Raw genomic sequence first — 18,380 nt, forward strand, 5'->3', positions numbered from 1 at the left:
ACACTACATTAATTTCTTGATGACCTAATATAAAGTACTGCATTGTACTGTTTTTTTTTTGTACCCTCCTTCCTAGAGCAATGTTACATTACAGCTTCAATTGTGATAAGTTTAAAAAATCAATTTGATTGTTGTGTTGGCTACTAAACATTTGCCAGATTTCTAAAACCTCTCAGACTTGAGACTTTAATTACTGCAAGTTGTGTTACTTTCAGAAAGATCTTCAGTGCTGTTGGAAAGAAACTATGATGTCTAGTGATAAATGTGTCAGCTGTGAAAGTATATTTGTTTTTCAAATTAATACTTTCACTATGAGCATCTTTTTTGTGCATGTTACAAGGTTTTAGTGATTTACATTCAAAATTTAATTAAAATACTTTTTTATCATAGTATACGAATAAACTGGACATAAAACATAGCTAATAATCCAAATTTTTGTATTATGCGAGTTTTAAGTTCTAAATATTATAAGGCAATCTCCCTCTTCTCTAACTTATTTACCACTCCTCTGAAAAGTACACAATTTAATGTTAATTACTCATTATAATGTTGTCATTGCTAGCAAAGCATAATTTTTATATCTGTCAATTTTGTTTGGTTACAGACCCATAAAATAGGAAATCAGACCCCTCTTTCCATACCCTCCTGTTGCATCCTCTCTTTCAGAAATTGCCAATAGTTTTCTCTTAATGTGTAATATTATATTATATATATATAACAATAAAAAGCCAATGTTTTAATCTATCAAATGATTTATTATATTACATTTTTTACTGTACAGAGAATTGTCTATTTCACTTCCATTTCAAACTTTATTTTAATCGAAAACACATTCAACAAACTTAGCTGAATTTTTGACAGCTCTTGTTACATAGTTAGAAGCCAGAAAAAATTTGATAGCTTTGGGTCATTGTCTGCTTTTTGCATGTTATCCTTCTGTTCTTTGGGGCATTATTTAATTAGATATACAATTATTTAGTGCAGTAGTACCACTAGTATAAAAAAAAAAAAAGACCCAGGTAAGCACTTTATTTCTTGTTTTTCATGTATATTCTTTATTTATTATCATAAAAGTAACTAAAATGTAAAAATTAGACACTTTTTAGGTTAGATAAGGTTGGATTGGGTAAAATAAAGAGTAATGATATTGATCAGTTTCATGAAGCATGCTCGTGAGTAGCTCGAGCATTATGTAATTTGATAGAGTGATTTACAACTTGTAACAAGAATATTAGTTAGACATTGTTCAAATAGCAATAAACTTTAAGCATAAGTATAAACAGATATATACTGTTACAAGTTTAAAACTATTAAGGATAAACAAATGTAGTTTCATGTTACAATTTCAAGTCATTCTAGAAAGAAAGAAAAAAGGTTGTTTTTTTTTTGTGGTTATGAGGTCAGTAAAATTGACCAACCTCATATATAGAGGTAGGGTAGAGAAAATAACAGACAAAGTATAAAATTTTACTGAAGAAAATGTTTGAAATTTATTTAGGAGGTTTTCAAGTTTACAGAATTGAAATGTGATATTTTTGAGATGAAGAATAGTATTTTTAATCTTAACATGAATATCACTTTGACTCCTTATGTTCATGGAAAAGTTTTTAATGAAAATACCTCATTAAAAATGCAGATTTTCTGTCTACAAATGAATTAATGATTACTGAAATCTTGCAAAATTTTGTGAAGATACACAAAAAATATTAGAAATTATAGTATGGAAACTATAAAACTCAGTTTGTGGTCACGAACTCAGCTGAGCCCATATTGAGAAAGTTAAAACTGATTTCCACGTGAAGAGTAAAAAACAAACATATATATATATATATAATGCAAAATTCTGGTGTTTGTAAGAACTTATAAAATTACCAAGACTATAGAATCATTATTGATTATTGTATTTAATAATTTGTATCTTCTGTGTTAGGGTGCTATTTGGACTATGAAGTTTTCATCTTGTGGAAGGCTTTTAGTAAGTAAAACATATATTTATCAGTATGATAGTGTTATACTATTTTTAATTAGTGTGTATAAAGCTATATATGTATGTATCAAATGTTTTTTGTAAGGCAAACAACCAATTTCGATGGTCATTGTAGTTAACAGCCAAGTATTCAGATTAGACTTTTTTTTTTTACATAAGAATTACAACTGTTGAATGTATTTTACTATTTTTCTAAGTATTTTGTAAACAGATTGTAGTATATGGTTGATTATAGGGTTCTTTACTTTATTGTGGTAATAATTTCATTATTTAATATATATATTATTTATTTAATTACATTTTTTGGATGACTTTTTAGGAATAACATAGATTAATAAGTTTTTAAATTACACATAGATATTATATTATCTACTTCAGATTTTTTCAATCAATGAAATATAACTATCATTTGATATTCAGAAAAATATTCATATTAGATACATTTAATGTCGTAGCCCTGTATTGTTATCCCAAATGATAGACACATAGACACTTGATCGTATCATTTTACTAGAAGTTGAATAACTACATGCAAAGAAGAAAATTTTCTACTTAAAACCTAACTTATGTTATTTTAGAAATATGAGAAACAGATTAAAATAATTTGTTTTATTGACAGGCCACAGCTGGGCAAGATCATGTATTGCGAATCTGGGTGCTGCGGGATTCATATGCATATTTTGATGACATGAGACAAAAGTATAATGCTGAAGGTACATTTTTTATTCATTTTTTAGTGGAGTTTTTAACAATTTCCAGCATAGTGGCAAGTATACTGCTATTTTGCATTAATAAAAGTTAATAACTAAAAAAAAAAACCATGTGTAAAACACGGACCGTTCAAATACATGGCATGATAACTATGTGGGCTCTCAAAATACAAGTTAGGTTGTTGTGGTCAATTTAGGATTTCTGATAGAATAAGAACACTATATAATGGAGCTATTTACTACATCATTGTGTATGACCCCCTATAACTGTTGACCTGAAAGCCAGTTTTTATGCATAGACTATAGTAGACCTAGTAATGTCATGTACTAAGCCAATTTGTTCGAAGAAATGGTGCAATGAAATATTATCTAAAACATTAAAATTAATATAATATAGATGATATTTATCTTATATATCTAAACTTTTCTATCTACTTCTTTTATGACTTGTGGACATCTGTTCAAAACAGATAAATATAAATCTCTAACATTGCCCACGGGCTTCATGTGAAGTAATAAAACTGTTGTCTGTAATTACAAAAGGTGACCTTCTTGTGTACAGCAATTTCACTGCCAAAATAATTACTTCAATAAAATAAATATATAAGGAAGGACACTCATTAAGTCAACATATTGCTTTTTCGTAGCATACAAAAATAAAACATTAGGGTTAGCAGTTTTGAATTTCTCTTTTTTGCTTTATCCAAAACAAATTTAAATAAAATTTGAAATCTCAACATTTCACTTGTAAATATATTTTGGCAGTAATTTTAGAGAAGAAACCCCAAATTTTTCAAAATTTGGTGTCATTATTTTTCTTCTGTGAAAAACCAATAAATGTTCTTGGATGGAAAGGTGAATATAAATTTGATAGAAAATGGCAAATTATTTGGAAAAGCACAATTGGCTTCTTAAACCACTTTCAAGAGCTCAGTGGAAATGATGAAGGTATGCATTCACAGATCAGTGTCTATCTGAATGAGCATTTTTGCTAAAAGAAGTATATTGTAATATTCAATGTGAAACAACAAGATTTGTAATTATAAAAACTTCTTCCATTTATGGTTGAAGAAGCTGGGATATGTCTGCTAATACAGTAATTCATTTAAAAGAAAAAAAATGGTTTTGCTAAACTGTATATATGTATTTTTCTTGGCCATTTTAGTGCTTTATAGATATGTAACAGTAATATGCAGTGTGCATATTGCAGAAAAATCGACCAACTTGCATGTACAGGTTGGTGTAATCTTAGCAATGAAATGTTAGCTAAAATGATATTTAAAGCAGTTGTATAAAAAACATCATGTCATACACTTTTTTTTTGTTAAATCTCATGTTTAATTATACTTACTTGTGTAAAAGTCTTCATGTTTTGCAAAACAATACTATTTAGCTGAGAAGATCATATATTATTAAGTGTATAAAAACTAAAGTATTGTCAATTTTATAGTTACTTGTGTCTTTAAAGTTATAGTAATGACAATAGCAAATGTTATTAGAAAGTCATCAAAGTCTGTGTTTGAACTTAACAGCTATAAAGTGAACCTCTTCTTAAAGTTTCACATTTTTGTTTAATTCTTCTAAGAAGAAATATTTTGCAAACTGTAAATTTTTGGGATTTGTGCACATGCATATTGCCAAACTTGTTATTGTTTGAAAAATGTAATCTTTGTTATATACCAAAAGTATTTTTATACATAGAGCTTAATTAAAATTAGATCATAAATATGGTCTACACATTTCAGAACATCTTGCGTGATGCATTTATGCTTTTAATTTAATATATTTAAAATGCTAAACTTCAGCACGAGTATCCCCAGCCCCATCTCAAGAGAGTTTAACATCCCAGTTGTCAGGAGAAGAAGCAAGCAAAACTGTGACAGCGGTAAGGAGTAACTTATGTTTTTTTCTGAAATTTATTCCAAAAAATATTCTGGTATGGTAATATGATTTATAACAGTAAAAGAAAAACCTAATTTACTCTGTTACAACAGAGGAATATCATATTAGCCAGTTGTAGTTGAAACATATATTTTTTATGGGCAGCTGTTTCTCAGATTTACATTAGACATATCAATAAATTATGATAACTTCATTGTCTCATAAAAAGAAATGTGATCTTTCTTAGATGAATAACAATTTAACATTTTATAGCTTGATAATCTGTTCATACAATAAGAAAAAAGCTTTCTTTGTTTTACTTAAATGCAGACAGATGTTGTTATTGGAAAGGAGATAATCTATTTGCACAATTAAAAAGGAAACAATGCAAGAACAAAGGAAATTGTACATATCTCAGTCATTTGATGAGCAATGTTTTTTAGAAATTACTGACATTTTCAAGTATATCTTTGATTTATCAAGATCTTTAAATATTTCAGGTTGGAGAAGAAGCTGTAGAGTCTACAGTTGATGGGCCTTTCATGTCAAAGCCATTCTGTACTTATGAGGGTCATACAGCTGATTTGTTGGATGTATCATGGTCTAAAGTGAGTAAAATGATTGTATGTTTGGTTGAATCCTGAATATAATTATAGAAAAGTATTGGAAATATTTTTATTTATATATATAGTAACAAAACCAGAGCAATTCAATACAAGTGGTGTGGATACATCATATATCAGATTTAACTTTGACATGCTTGCCTCACTTGATGCAAGAAAATCAGATACAAGTGATCATACCCACAGTGTCCCACATCTATGGTATCTTTCATTGTTTCATTACAGCTAGTTGTGGGAAGGTTACTTCTTAGAAAGTAAGGAAACATTTAAGAAAGAAATTAATGAAGCATGTTAAGTAAAACTTTTCCACTGAAGTAGGCTTTAGCTTCCAAAATGCAGGCAACTAATGAACTATAGATATCAAGGCTGAAAATAATACTAATATAATATAAAAACACAGCATTCCCAGCCAAATTTGTTAATAGTATTAAGAACATCCACATGTATGTATGTATGTATTTAAAGTATTTTTATAGCACTAAAACTTGTTTGTGGAAGTTTTAAGGAATTCCACTAAACCTATACCATAATTCCTCTAACAGTGTCATATTTATCACAATAGTTGAACTTCACAAATTTGAATTGTTTCATTGAGTTTGTTTTCATATGCACACCTTTCCAGGACATATTATTAGGTTTCATTATTCTTAGTATTTATAAAAAGGTTTATATACAATAGATAATTGTATAAATCTTAATATAAATTTAGAGTTACAAAATATGATATATGGATTAAGATAAATCATTGTTGACTTAGGTAATCTAGTATTTTAACTAAAAGCTCTGAATAATTCTCATTAAACACATTTTTTTTTTCCAGAACTACTTTATCCTTTCCTCATCTATGGACAAGACTGTCAGATTGTGGCACATTTCTCGAAGGGAATGCTTATGTTGCTTTCAACACATTGACTTTGTAACTGCCATAGCCTTTCATCCTAGAGTATGTATGATCTGTATGTTTATTGCTCATGTAGCTTTAATTTGAAGAATTGCAAAACCATTTTTGTTGTATAATTTCATATGGAGCATGTTTAACCCTCTCACTACAGGCATCTTTTTCTGTGCATGTCACAAGATTTCAGTGAGTTACATTCAAAGTTTAATCAAACTACTTTCTTATCATGGTATACAAATGAATTTGGCATAAAACATAGCTAATCAAATTTTAATGGTATACAAGTTTTAAGTTCTTAATTTTATGTGGCAATATTTTTAAAAATCTGGAATTTCGTCTAGTGTGAGAATTGTGACATTTTCTCTCTAGGCATCCCCTCTTCTCTAATTTATTTACCACCCCTCCAAGAAATACGAAATTTAATGAAAATTACTTATTATAATGTTGTCATCGTTCATGCAAATCATTACATTAATAGCCTTCAAACTTATTTGGTTACAGAACCATAAAATAGAAAATCAGACTCCTCTTGCTACACCCACTTGTCACATCCTCTCTTTGAGAAATGGCTCTTGTCACATAGTTAAAAAGCCAGAAAAAGTGTGATAGTTGTGGGGCATTGTCTGCATTTTGCTTGTTATATTCTGCATTCTTTGGTTTGTTAGGTACTTAAATAAAAAATTATTTAATGTAGTAGTACGATTGATATAAAAAAAAAAAGTAAAGATGATCCAGGTATGTACTTTATTTCTTGTTTTTCATTTGTATTCTTTATTTATTATTATAAAAGTAACTAAAATGTAAAAGTTGGAAACTTTTTAGCTTAGTTAAGGCAAAATAAATAATAATAATTTTTCATGATGTATGCTCAGGAATAGTCTATGTGTTATGTAATTTATTACTGTAGCATGAGCTGCACGCTTGCCATGTGATTTACAACTATATATACTATGAATATTAGTTAAACATTGTTAAAAGTGCAATAAAACAGTAAAATGTAAATGTAAATCGATGTATACTGTTATGATTTTAAAGCTATTTAGGATAAATGTAGTTTCATGTTACAGTTTGAAGTCATTCTAGAAAGAGAAAAGGGGTAATTTAGATTTATTTAGATTCTTTTTTTGTGATGAATAGGTCAGTCCTTCTATAGAGTTAGGGTAGAGAAAATAAAAGATAAGATATAAAGTTTTATTGGAAAAAGTTTGAAATTTATTTATGTGGTTTTAAGGATTATGCAAATGAAAATTTAGATTTTAAATCAAAGAAAAGTATTTTTTAATCTTAACGTGAAAATCACTTTGCACTCAGACTAGTACAAAATTCTTTAGTAAAAGTATTTGATTAAAATATTTGATTTTTTGTGTATAAAGCCTTGTAATGTTTACTGAAAACTTGCCAAATTATGTTAAGATACACTTACTGTATTAAAAGTTATAGTACATGATCTATAACAAGTGAAAAATGATTATGAAGTCAGTCAATTCGACCGACCCTGTGGCGAGAGATTTAAATACAGTCAACCCTAATAAGATGTTACCTTTCCTTTGTGCTAATTCTTAATACAACATATGAAAGAGATTTGTATATGTTATTCACAATATTTTAGATAAAATATTTTTCTTATCCATATGTGGTGAAAAGAAAGTATTTCTGTGGTTTAGTAAACAGTGGTATAGTGTTGAATTAATCTGAAATGAATCATTAGTTATAACTCATACTGAAAGAAAGTATGGTGATATGCATGATTAATAATTCAGACTGCCAAGTGTTTCTAGCATTAACAGCTTTTACTTCTGGATTTTTACTTACATCAATTAGTTTTTACATTTTGACTTTTGTTTAAGAGATCCCTATATTACTTTAACTTTGTATGTAATGTTCAGTAGTGTAGGAATGAGTTGCAAAGCTTGGCTAAACATTTAGATTTGACAATGAGAGATTGAAAGTACAAAGAGATGCTAAAAGCAGCTCCTATGCTGCCAAAGGCAGCTCAATCTAGGGAAGTCTGGGGGCATGCTCCCCAGAAAATTAATATAACAATATAATTTACAGTTCCTTTATAAGTCAACTATGTAAAAGTGGGGGTGTTACAGCACCTTGGTTCCAGTGCCTCTGATGTTTACTATAATTTGTCTAAAAATTCTATTTTAGTTACTGCTTATGTGATTCTTTGTAAAACAACATCTTATATTGGTAATCATATTTTTTTCAAACAAGTTACTGAGCTCAAATTTTATGACAAATCTTATGTACTGGTAGGATACTAGTTATGTTAATCAGAGTTAAATAACAGTTACATATTACATTCAGATATAATAAAAAACTTTCCTTAGTTTCTGTGGCAGAAAAATACTTTAAAATGTAATTTTATTATATCATGTGAAACTTTGACAAGTTTTCTACATAAATTGTGTTTTATTACAAGTCTGTTTTATGCTGAGTTTTTTTTTAAAGGTAATATCAATCATCATATGTTTCAATAATGTATTGCTTATTGCAGTATTTTATAAGTAGAAAATAGATCAGGTAAATATCTTGAATTGTAAAGTGAATAGTGTTTGTTGATAATTAGTAGATTGTAAGATATTTGTGGAAAACTTAAGATTGATGTTTATTAACAAAAAAGCTGTACATTTCTGTTAATGCATTATGAACTGATTTTGAAGGTTTCATGTACATAAGTTCAAGTGAAAAAGCTTTAACTACACCTCTCAATGGAGCAGAATCCTCTTAAACTTACAAATTGCTTACTTTTCATAACCTCCTTTTGTTTTGTTCTTGAGAATGGTGTCGCTTCTTAGTTCATTTTCCTTCAGTCATAGTGTGGTTTAATATCAAATTATTAATTTTTAATAATGTTATTTATTTTTCTCTTACTGTGTTTTGGTATGAGTTTTAACTGACAGTTCAGTTTAGATGACTGTAATACTATACAACTGAAATGTGTATGAAGTAAAAAACTTAGTTATCAAAACCTAGTGGTTCTAGCACAAGATTTGTTGCAAGATAATAAGTTTTGTGTTTTATTGTCTATCACAAATCTATGACTCCTTCTCTCTCTATCATTATTATTTTATATTAATGCACAATTTAAATTAGCATTTCGTAGCTGAATTCACTCAAATAAGTTTTTGTCAAGGTTTAGTCAAACTGTTCCAGCTGTAGTTCTATTATATGAATTGTATTGTAGTTTTCAGTCCTAAACAATTATCATAAGGTTTTAGAGGTACCCTTTATGTAAGAATATGACAGTATGAGGGATTAAGCTCTTTCTTTATTTTTTAATGGTAAATTAGTTTTTCATTATATAATGTCCAATCAGTTTGAATACTAATAAAAATGTGGATAATTATTTGCCCTGAAACCTTAGGCATGTAAATTTAGTGTGTGAGTTCTGTTTTATTACTGTAGTAACCTATTGGCTTATGACAAAATTCATATATAGTTTTAGGCATTTTAAATTATTTGTCACTTTTATATAGCAATAGTAAAACAAAAATTCTATCTAGGATGACAGGTATTTCCTGAGTGGTTCGTTAGATGGGAAACTTCGTTTGTGGAACATTCCTGATAAGAAAGTTGCTCTGTGGAATGAAGTGGATGGAAATACAAAACTCATCACAGCTGCCAGTTTCTGCCAAAATGGAAAGTTTGCTGTTGTTGGTTCATATGATGGTCGTTGTATCTTTTATAACACTGAGGTTAGTTCAGTAGTAACTAGGGCCTTTGTGTCTGATTATTTTCTGTAATTTTAATTTTTAAACATCAAGTTTGTTTATTAGAAAGTCTTATAAATTCTCAAGTTTTAAAAGTTTTCATCAATAAAAAGCTTTATGTCTGAAAAAATTCTATAGGTTCAAATATTATTGAACTTGTATAATGATTAAATTCAAAGTAAGTATACCAGTATGTTTTTGGATAAATAATCAGTTGTTTTGTGAAGCAAATTTATACTATACACTGGAAATATAAACCATAGTTGGTGGATAGTAGAGTAATGAAAGTTATATGTGAAAATGCATGTTCAACTCTAGATTGCGTCTTACATAGTAACTCATGTTAGTTGCCTCTTACAGACTTGTGTATTGATTACTATGTTTCTTAACTTTTAGAAATATTGAGTATTAAATGTTTTTTTAGCAACTGAAATACTACACCCAGATTAACGTTAGGTCTACTCGGGGAAAAAATGCTCAGGGACGGAAGATCAGTGGAATTGAATCCATGCCCGGAGAAGATAAGGTTGTTGTTCTAATAAATTTAATATTTATTTCTGAATCTTTTTGAGATAAATATATTTCAATGAAGTAAAACAACTTGGTATCATATTTTTTATGAGGGCAAAAAAAACATTATATTTTTAAAAAACCTTCTCTGATATTTTCCCTCAAATCACTTACAAAATAAAAACTATAACTGAAAATGTCAAGATTTAGAATTTTGTTTTGATGTACACAACCTATTACTAAATAAATAGACACTCCCCAAGAATGAAAGTCAATCTCTGTGATGTCGTATGCAAATAACCTCAAAGTATTAAATACGGGTATAACTTAGTGAAGACCACAGTACATAGAAACAGCCATGCTGCAAACAAAGGGCCCTAAAAATTAATTGCATTTTTATGTGGTCTTATGGTTAGATTTATCTTAGGAGAACAGTCAAAATTGATTAAAATTATCATGCCATTTGCAGTAACATTGATCATGGTAAACATCTTGGAAATAACAATATGGGTACCTCAGACCAACAGTATAGACTCTTTGAGTTATGAGGAAAAGTGTGGAGAATACCTCACATCTAATTACTACTGCTGTTGCAGGACAGGAGCAATTGTACCCCATTAGTATGACCTACAATGGCAGAGTATTTAGACAAAAGCCACTCCTCACTCAGACAGCATTGTATGTTAACATTGGTGGGCTTTATAGGTGCTATCAAACCCTCCTGAATTTTGGGACAGTAGTATTTACTAACAAATCCAAATTTCTACAATTTTTGGAGAGTAGACACGTGTAGGTTTGGCAACAATCCCTCCAAGAACTTCATTGAACTTTCTTCCAAACTACAACGAAATGAGGTGGTATTTTTGTTACAGTATAGGTTGTCATTTAAGCAGCTGAATGATCACAGCTGGTGGTATGCAGAGGGATAGACACTGTTGCTCATTACTATACAATTCTACAGCAAAATCTTGTACCTATTTACTGGTGGTATTGTTGTGAAAGATAAGGTTTCTGCTTATTCAGCCCAAGTTGCAAAATGATGACTTAAAGAACAGGGAATTACTGTTCTCTGCTGGCCAGGCCAAGGAGCAGAAATATTTAAACTTTTTATCTGCACTTATCAAACTTGTCAACATATGAAACAAAGTAGTAAAACTATAGTCTTTGTACATGTTTGTTTCCATCTCAGATTATTTTAAAAGAGTGAATTTTTAAATTTGTGGTGTCAAAAACTGAAATTCAACTGACTATTTTTTATTTTAATATTCCAAGCTTCTAAAGTTAACATTCATAAATGTCTAAAAGCTCAGATTATTTTCTTTCTCACAATCTGTTTGCTGTAGAGCACCCCTTCTTCCTTGTACAGATTATAACTTTTTGTTTATTCTGTTGAAGTGATTACTTCAGCAGTACCATTTTATAAAAGCTTCACCAGGTAATTTGAAACTATAGTCTCACAGTGGATTTTGCCCCAGCATGACTTAGAAATTAGATGGTGTCTTTTCGAAACATCTGTACATAATTTCTAAAATAGGTGCTTGGTAGCGTTTATGAATAAGATTCTAGTAAGATTAATTCATCTATCCATATTACTTTTAATGACATATAAGATATTTTATGGTTTACATTTTTTTCTGGCATTTACAATCTATAGATTCTTGTCACTTCAAATGACTCACGAATCAGACTGTATGATCTAAGAGATTTGTCACTCACCTGTAAATACAAAGGTTATACCAACATAAGTAGTCAGATTCGAGCAAGCTTCAGGTAAGATGAAGTTATAGTTTTACATTATCTTATTTTACAGGCTTTTGAGTATTAATATTCCTCAACCAACCTGAGGAATCCATACTGACATATACAAAATGTTTTCGAGATATTAGATATTCTTAAAACTGACAAAGATACAAACAGTAAGATAAATTACTAATAACAAAGCTAGTTTAAGGTTTAAATCCTAAGTAGGAAAAGTATTATTGAATACATTTTGATACATAATATGTCTAAACATGTCATGATTTTCTCAGCAAGATTTTTTTTCTAGACTGTGTCTCATATAATTATTGTAACTGATGTTGTTTCTTTCAAACTAGTTTTATGATATTTGTATTATTTGAGTGAAATAAAATCCAGCAAATTATATTCATCAGTTTAATCCTTCCTCACTCTACTTAGTGATTGGGTTGTTATAAATGTAAATAAAATAATGACCTCTATCTCCAGAATGTAACTTTATTAGCTCAATATTTCATTATTACAGCTTTGTCACGAGCTGTCAATTTCCTACCATGTCATTCTAAATTGGAACACTGTTAACAGTAAATCAAGTTACTGTTAACAGTGTTTTGATTTAGACTGAACTGGATTAGTGAACTGGTAGGAAATTGATAGCTCCTGACGAAGCTGTAATAGCGAAATATTGAGCTAATAAAGTTACATTCTGGAGACATAGGTTGTTATTTTATTTACATGTATTAAAATGTCCTGTAATAAACTCCAGTTTGCATTAAACAGTCAAGAATAATGATTGGTTTGTTATTTTTGCTGCAAATAGAGATTGTGCAATAAGTAGCTTCCTCTCTAAAGAATGCCATTAGCTAAGAAGTCCATTTTTTTTTCACTCCTTGTTTTGTTAACTACATGCTTTTTTGATTTGTTTTTTAACTGGCTTGACTGACTAGCTTATACCATACCTCCTTCTGAGGACCCTTTACCTGTGTTTTCTTTACATTCTTCTGGACAATTGGACATTCCTTTCAAATATGTTAGCTCAGAATTTTTTTTCTACATATTTGATATAATTTTGTTCATAGTTTTTAAAAATTAAAATAACTACAATATTTATAAGCTAATTTTTGTTTACTAAATTATGTTTTCAACACATATGTTACCAGTTCAGCCTGCCTTACTTGTCAAAAAAAATTAAATCGTATAAACATTTGTATAGATTTATATACAGACTTGTACTGTGTGAAGATAGTGATGAAATACCCCTAGAAATGTATGGTTTAATAAATACATATGTATAAAACAAAAAATAAGCCAATCTGAACACTGAAAACAAGTAAATCCTAGTTCTAATATTACATATCTTATAAATTGAAATTGTTAAAGATTTAAAGCAAAATCATTATTAACAACTCTATTAAATGCTGTTTCTTTTATTTTTCAGTCATGATGGAAAATATATCATCAGTGGATCTGAAAATCAGTTTATCTACATTTGGAAAACCAGTCATGACTTTTCCAAGTTTTCCTCTGCCCGTAGAGATCGCAATATTTACTGGGAAGGAATCAAAGGTTGATTTTTAGTTGCAATGATTTCACTAACATGAAAATTTGTTTTACTTCTTTGTAAAAGAATCTTGCTAATTATATAGATACAAAATGCAATGTTGTACTAGTGCCAGATTTCAAGGTTCATAAAGTGCTGAATAAAATTGCTGCCAATTTCTTTTGATTAATTGTTTGAATCTTTTAGAAATATTGTATATTGATTTATTTTTAGTATAATTACCATGAAAATGCAAAATATCTATTAACTCTCTCCTTACAAGTAAGTCAAATAAGTTTAAGTTCTTAATATTATAAGGAAATATTTGTTTAAATACTCAGTTCTCCCTAGTATGAAAAATTGTGACATTTGTTCTCTAGGTCTTTTCCCCTTCTCTAATTTTTTTTTATCACCTCTCTCTGAAGTAGGGAATATAATGTAAATTGCTCATTATAATATAGATATTACTAAGGCAAAGTCTAATCTTCATAGCATTCAATCTTATTTATTTACTTGCTTGCTACACCCACCTGTTACATTCTCTCTTTCATAAATTGCCAATAATTCTTTCTCTCTGATGTTTTATACTGTATTATATTTAAACAATAAAAAGACATAGTTTTAATCTATCTAATGACATATAATGCTATGTTATTTTAGTTACTAACTATTGTCAGTTTCATTTTCAATTTGAAAGTTTATCTCAAGGGGTTCAGATCAAGCAGATTAGATAATTATTTTAAGCCCCTCTTGCCTTAGTTAGAAAGCCAGTTAAATTATAATAGTTATAGAACATTTATTTTGTTTTTTGTAGGTCATTATTCTGTTTTCTTAGATGCATTATTTAAGTAAATAAAAGTTTTGTGTTCTAGTACCATCATTATAAAAAGAAGTAGGCTTAAATTTCATTGGCAACCAATAGTAAAATAACAAAATCAAATATAAATACTATATTTCTTGTTTTTCAGGTATATTTTTTATTTATTGTTATAAAAGTAACTTAAATGTAAAAATTAGAAACTTTTTAGGTTAGATTAGGTAAGATAATGACAAAATAGTAATAATAATTCTTCACAAAGCAGCTAGTGCATTACATCATTTATCGTTAAAGTAAGCTATGTGTTTGCCAAGTGAATTACAATGTGTGTGTGGTTGGATTATTAGTTAGGTATGATTCAAAGGGCAATAAAACAAAAATAAGTATATACAGGTGTAGGCTATTACGAACTTTAAGCTATTTAGGATAAATAACTATGGTTTTCTGTTACAATATGTAACCATCCTAGAAAGAAAAAAAGGATTATTAGATTTGTTTCATATCTTTTATGGGAGTTACAAAGTTGGTCAAATAGACCGAGTCTTTACAGAGTTATGGTAGAGAAAATAACTGATAGAATATAAATTGTTACTGAGGTTTCAGGGGTTATGCAAATGAAATTTGAAAATTTTCACATAAACAGTTATTTTTAATCTTAACATGAAAATCACTTTGCACTTAGAGCAGTCAACACTCTGGATCCACATATCCATGGACAAATCTTTATTCAAAATACTTAATTAAAAAATATGATTTTTTATGTATATAAAAAAAAACTTGTAATGCTTACTAAAAACTTTCCAAATTTTATGAAGATACACAAAACCTATTAAAGGTTATAGTATGGAAACTCTAATTGTTACTTTGTGGCTACAAGGTTGGTCACAGTGACTTACCCCTTTTGAAACAAGTCAAATAAGGTCCAAAAAACAGGAGTCTTTTCTATCTTAATCTTTTAAACTGGTGAGACACTTTCATTTATACAAAGCAATACTTTATGTTATTAACTATGAGTATTATTATTTGTTTTTCATTTTCTATGCATTCTAGCCCAACAAAATAATTTTAAAATTTGTTCCAGATTGGCTTGTCTTACAAGAATTAATTAAAATATTTGATACTAATTAAGATATATTTATTTTTTCAGCTCACAGTGCAGTTGTGACGACAGCAGTATTTGCTCCTAGCCCTAACTTAGTGATGAGACAACTTGATAAAACCGAATCTACACAACATGTGGGATATGTATTTGTGAGTGCAGACTTTAGTGGTGATATCAAGATCTTTTTCAATAAGCCCAAGCCCAAAGGAAGCACAAATATATAATCTTAGAAAGAAAATTTGTTGCCTGTAACTTAAATGCTAGTTCAACTTAATCCAGCTAAACTACAGTTAGAAACATCTAGATGGTTGTGATGAGACTAGCTACAGACATATGGATAGACTTAGGTTCTGTGACCTAAAATTAAAATAACCATTCATTCAGCAGAGACTTTACACCTGGAACTTGGTTAAGATGCTGACTTAGTCTAATTTCTAGTTATATGCAGTTCTGTTGATAAATATTCACTTACTTTTGACATTGACCTAGCTGGCAACAGCTAGTTGGTACTTTTGTCTAAATACCAACAATTAAACTGGGCTTTGGTCCAACTTTACAGATGAACTTGAGTGTGATCTACATACAGAAATATGAAGCAGAATTTAGGTGCATCCATTTTGAATTAATTCTTTAACATAAATTTGACTACCTTACATCTTCAGACAGCTGAGCTTAGACAATCATTTATTTACTCTTTTTGCACAATGCTTAAGTTTTAGCTAGCTTACATTGATATAGCTAGAGATGCTTTACAATTGTTTAGTTTAATTACGCTTTTTAAATGTTAGCAGAAAATATTTTAACTGGGAAACACAAGAAGACCAATAATGATCTATCAAGACCATTAAAAGATTATTCCATAATGTTTCTGAGGTAAACATAATTTAAATAAAAGTGTGGAACGTACAAGAATTGAACACTTCTGACAAGCTTGATTTGAAATCCATGTAAATATTTGCCACTATAGAAATTGATGTGACTAACATTATCCTTACTCCATCAGTGGATCCATAATTGTAATTTGTTTTATGAACTTTGGTTTTTATCTTTTGAGTTAAATAATTATAGCAAATGAAGTGTAATATTGTTGCTTCATATCAGGAATTTTGAATATTTTTTTCGTAATCAAATGTAATAAAGTTGTTTCAATAATGATACCTTTTTGTGAGTTAATTATTTGCGAGTATATTTACAAGTGAATGCCATGTATTGGAAGTATATGTTGCTGATAAAATGTCTGTTAATTTCTCACCATGAACAAGTTTATATAAATGCTGAACATGATGTAAAAGACCACAGTACTTGAAAATATCTTGTACATTTTTTATTAGTAAATTATATAATAAATGTTGTGCAACTATGTTCATTTAGCGAATACTTTTTGTTTCATTTTATAGAGTTATGTTAACTTGGAACATACCATTGAATTATAAAATTAATATAATATTCTACTTTTTCTTCACACATATGAATCATGACATGCGTGAATAGTTTTGCTTAGTAACCAAGAAAAATCTTATTTTGAAAAGATGAAACTATAGTTGGATTTCTTTCCCTAAAACCAGTTTTCATGACATTGCAGGGAAGACTTTCCAAAGATGATTCATTTTTACATCACTAGCCTTAAAATTTTGAAATAAAGCAATATATGCACAAAAGTTGAATGATGTAAGCACTTAAAAATACGTTTATCACAGAAAAGATAGACAAGTGAAATCATTCATACTTCAACTACTTTATTGTGATTCAACAGCATTTTAATATTTGTATGAAGAACTTAAAACTTGTGTATGTTGTCCACAGACCTTTTTAAAGTGCTTACTCTGTCTTTACAGTTTCTCCTTAAACTACCAGTCATCTTCATTCCAATCATATACTTTAATTCCAAAAGAAAACATGCAAGATCCTTGTTATTGCACCAAAATTGACCAGTTAATAAGCCAGTTCAAGATCTATTGATAAGTGGAATGTTTGTTTGAAGCAGGCCACTCAGAATTGATTATTGTGTTTTGTTGTAAACTGAAGATTGGATTAAATGCATCCCACAACATTTTTAAGCATAAAAGCAAAGACTACTTACAAGATAAAATGGCACTAAAATAAAAGGAATTCATTATTTTCTTGCAAAAATTTATGATTACAAATTAACAAGTTATTAACACCCAGGGAGAGATGTATGATGGGTTGATTGCCAAAAAAATCTTTCCTGTACTCTCATTTTTTAAATTCTGAATAGAGATTTGAACTTCTTGCCCACCAGCATGACTGAATTAGCCATAATTCCCATACTATTAGGGAGTAAAGCCCATATCTCCATCCAAAATCCCACACAAAACATGGTACAGGATTTCGTTCCTCAGCTCTATAAAGCCTTTTTCACAAATTCTTCAATAAAAATGGCTGAACAAAGCTTACTTGTTGCTGTAAAGTGCCTGAACATGAACACTTTTGCCCATGAGCTCAATAGTTACCTACACTGGTCCCCACAACCTTGTATAATGTCCTGTCACACCATAGAGCTTCTGTATGGCTTCTAGTACTCCTTTGGGATCCAGCACCTTGATTTTCACAAGGGTTTGCTGAGATGCTGAATGTATGACAAAGTTGCACTTTTGACCATCCAGCTCTCTTGTCACGAAGACACTATGTGTGCTTGCCATTTTACACTTAGTTGTTGGGACTTTCACAATGGGGGTAGGTGGGCGTCCCTCGACACCAACCACTACTGGTTTCCCCGAGGCTGACTTATTGGTAGTATTCTTGTAACACTGGCTCTTCATATGTCCTTGCTCTCCACAGTTCCAACAACCTTTCTGGGTAGCAGCCTTTCCTGCCGTGACATCTTCCCTCGTGTTG

The 18,380-nt window shown here is 29.5% G+C and overlaps 1 protein-coding gene across 2 annotated transcripts in view; it reads left to right on the forward strand.

The window, feature by feature from the left end:
- The window catches only part of LOC106458291 (WD repeat-containing protein 44-like), a 54,818-nt gene extending 38,139 nt beyond the window's left edge, over positions 1–16,679 (forward strand). For both annotated transcript variants that reach the window (XM_022384459.1, XM_022384460.1), the window contains exons 12-21: positions 1,931–1,975; positions 2,607–2,700; positions 4,503–4,582; positions 5,079–5,186; positions 6,022–6,144; positions 9,612–9,803; positions 10,243–10,344; positions 11,983–12,098; positions 13,504–13,631; positions 15,570–16,679. In XM_022384459.1, the coding sequence (XP_022240167.1) occupies positions 1,931–1,975; positions 2,607–2,700; positions 4,503–4,582; positions 5,079–5,186; positions 6,022–6,144; positions 9,612–9,803; positions 10,243–10,344; positions 11,983–12,098; positions 13,504–13,631; positions 15,570–15,748 (1,167 nt within the window). In that variant the 3' untranslated portion in view covers positions 15,749–16,679. The remainder of the gene's footprint in view (positions 1–1,930; positions 1,976–2,606; positions 2,701–4,502; positions 4,583–5,078; positions 5,187–6,021; positions 6,145–9,611; positions 9,804–10,242; positions 10,345–11,982; positions 12,099–13,503; positions 13,632–15,569) is intronic.
- The last annotated feature ends 1,701 nt before the right edge of the window (positions 16,680–18,380 follow it).

This window comes from Limulus polyphemus, unplaced genomic scaffold, assembly GCF_000517525.1.
Source record: "Limulus polyphemus unplaced genomic scaffold, Limulus_polyphemus-2.1.2 Scaffold440, whole genome shotgun sequence".
Classification (NCBI taxonomy): domain Eukaryota; kingdom Metazoa; phylum Arthropoda; class Merostomata; order Xiphosura; family Limulidae; genus Limulus; species Limulus polyphemus.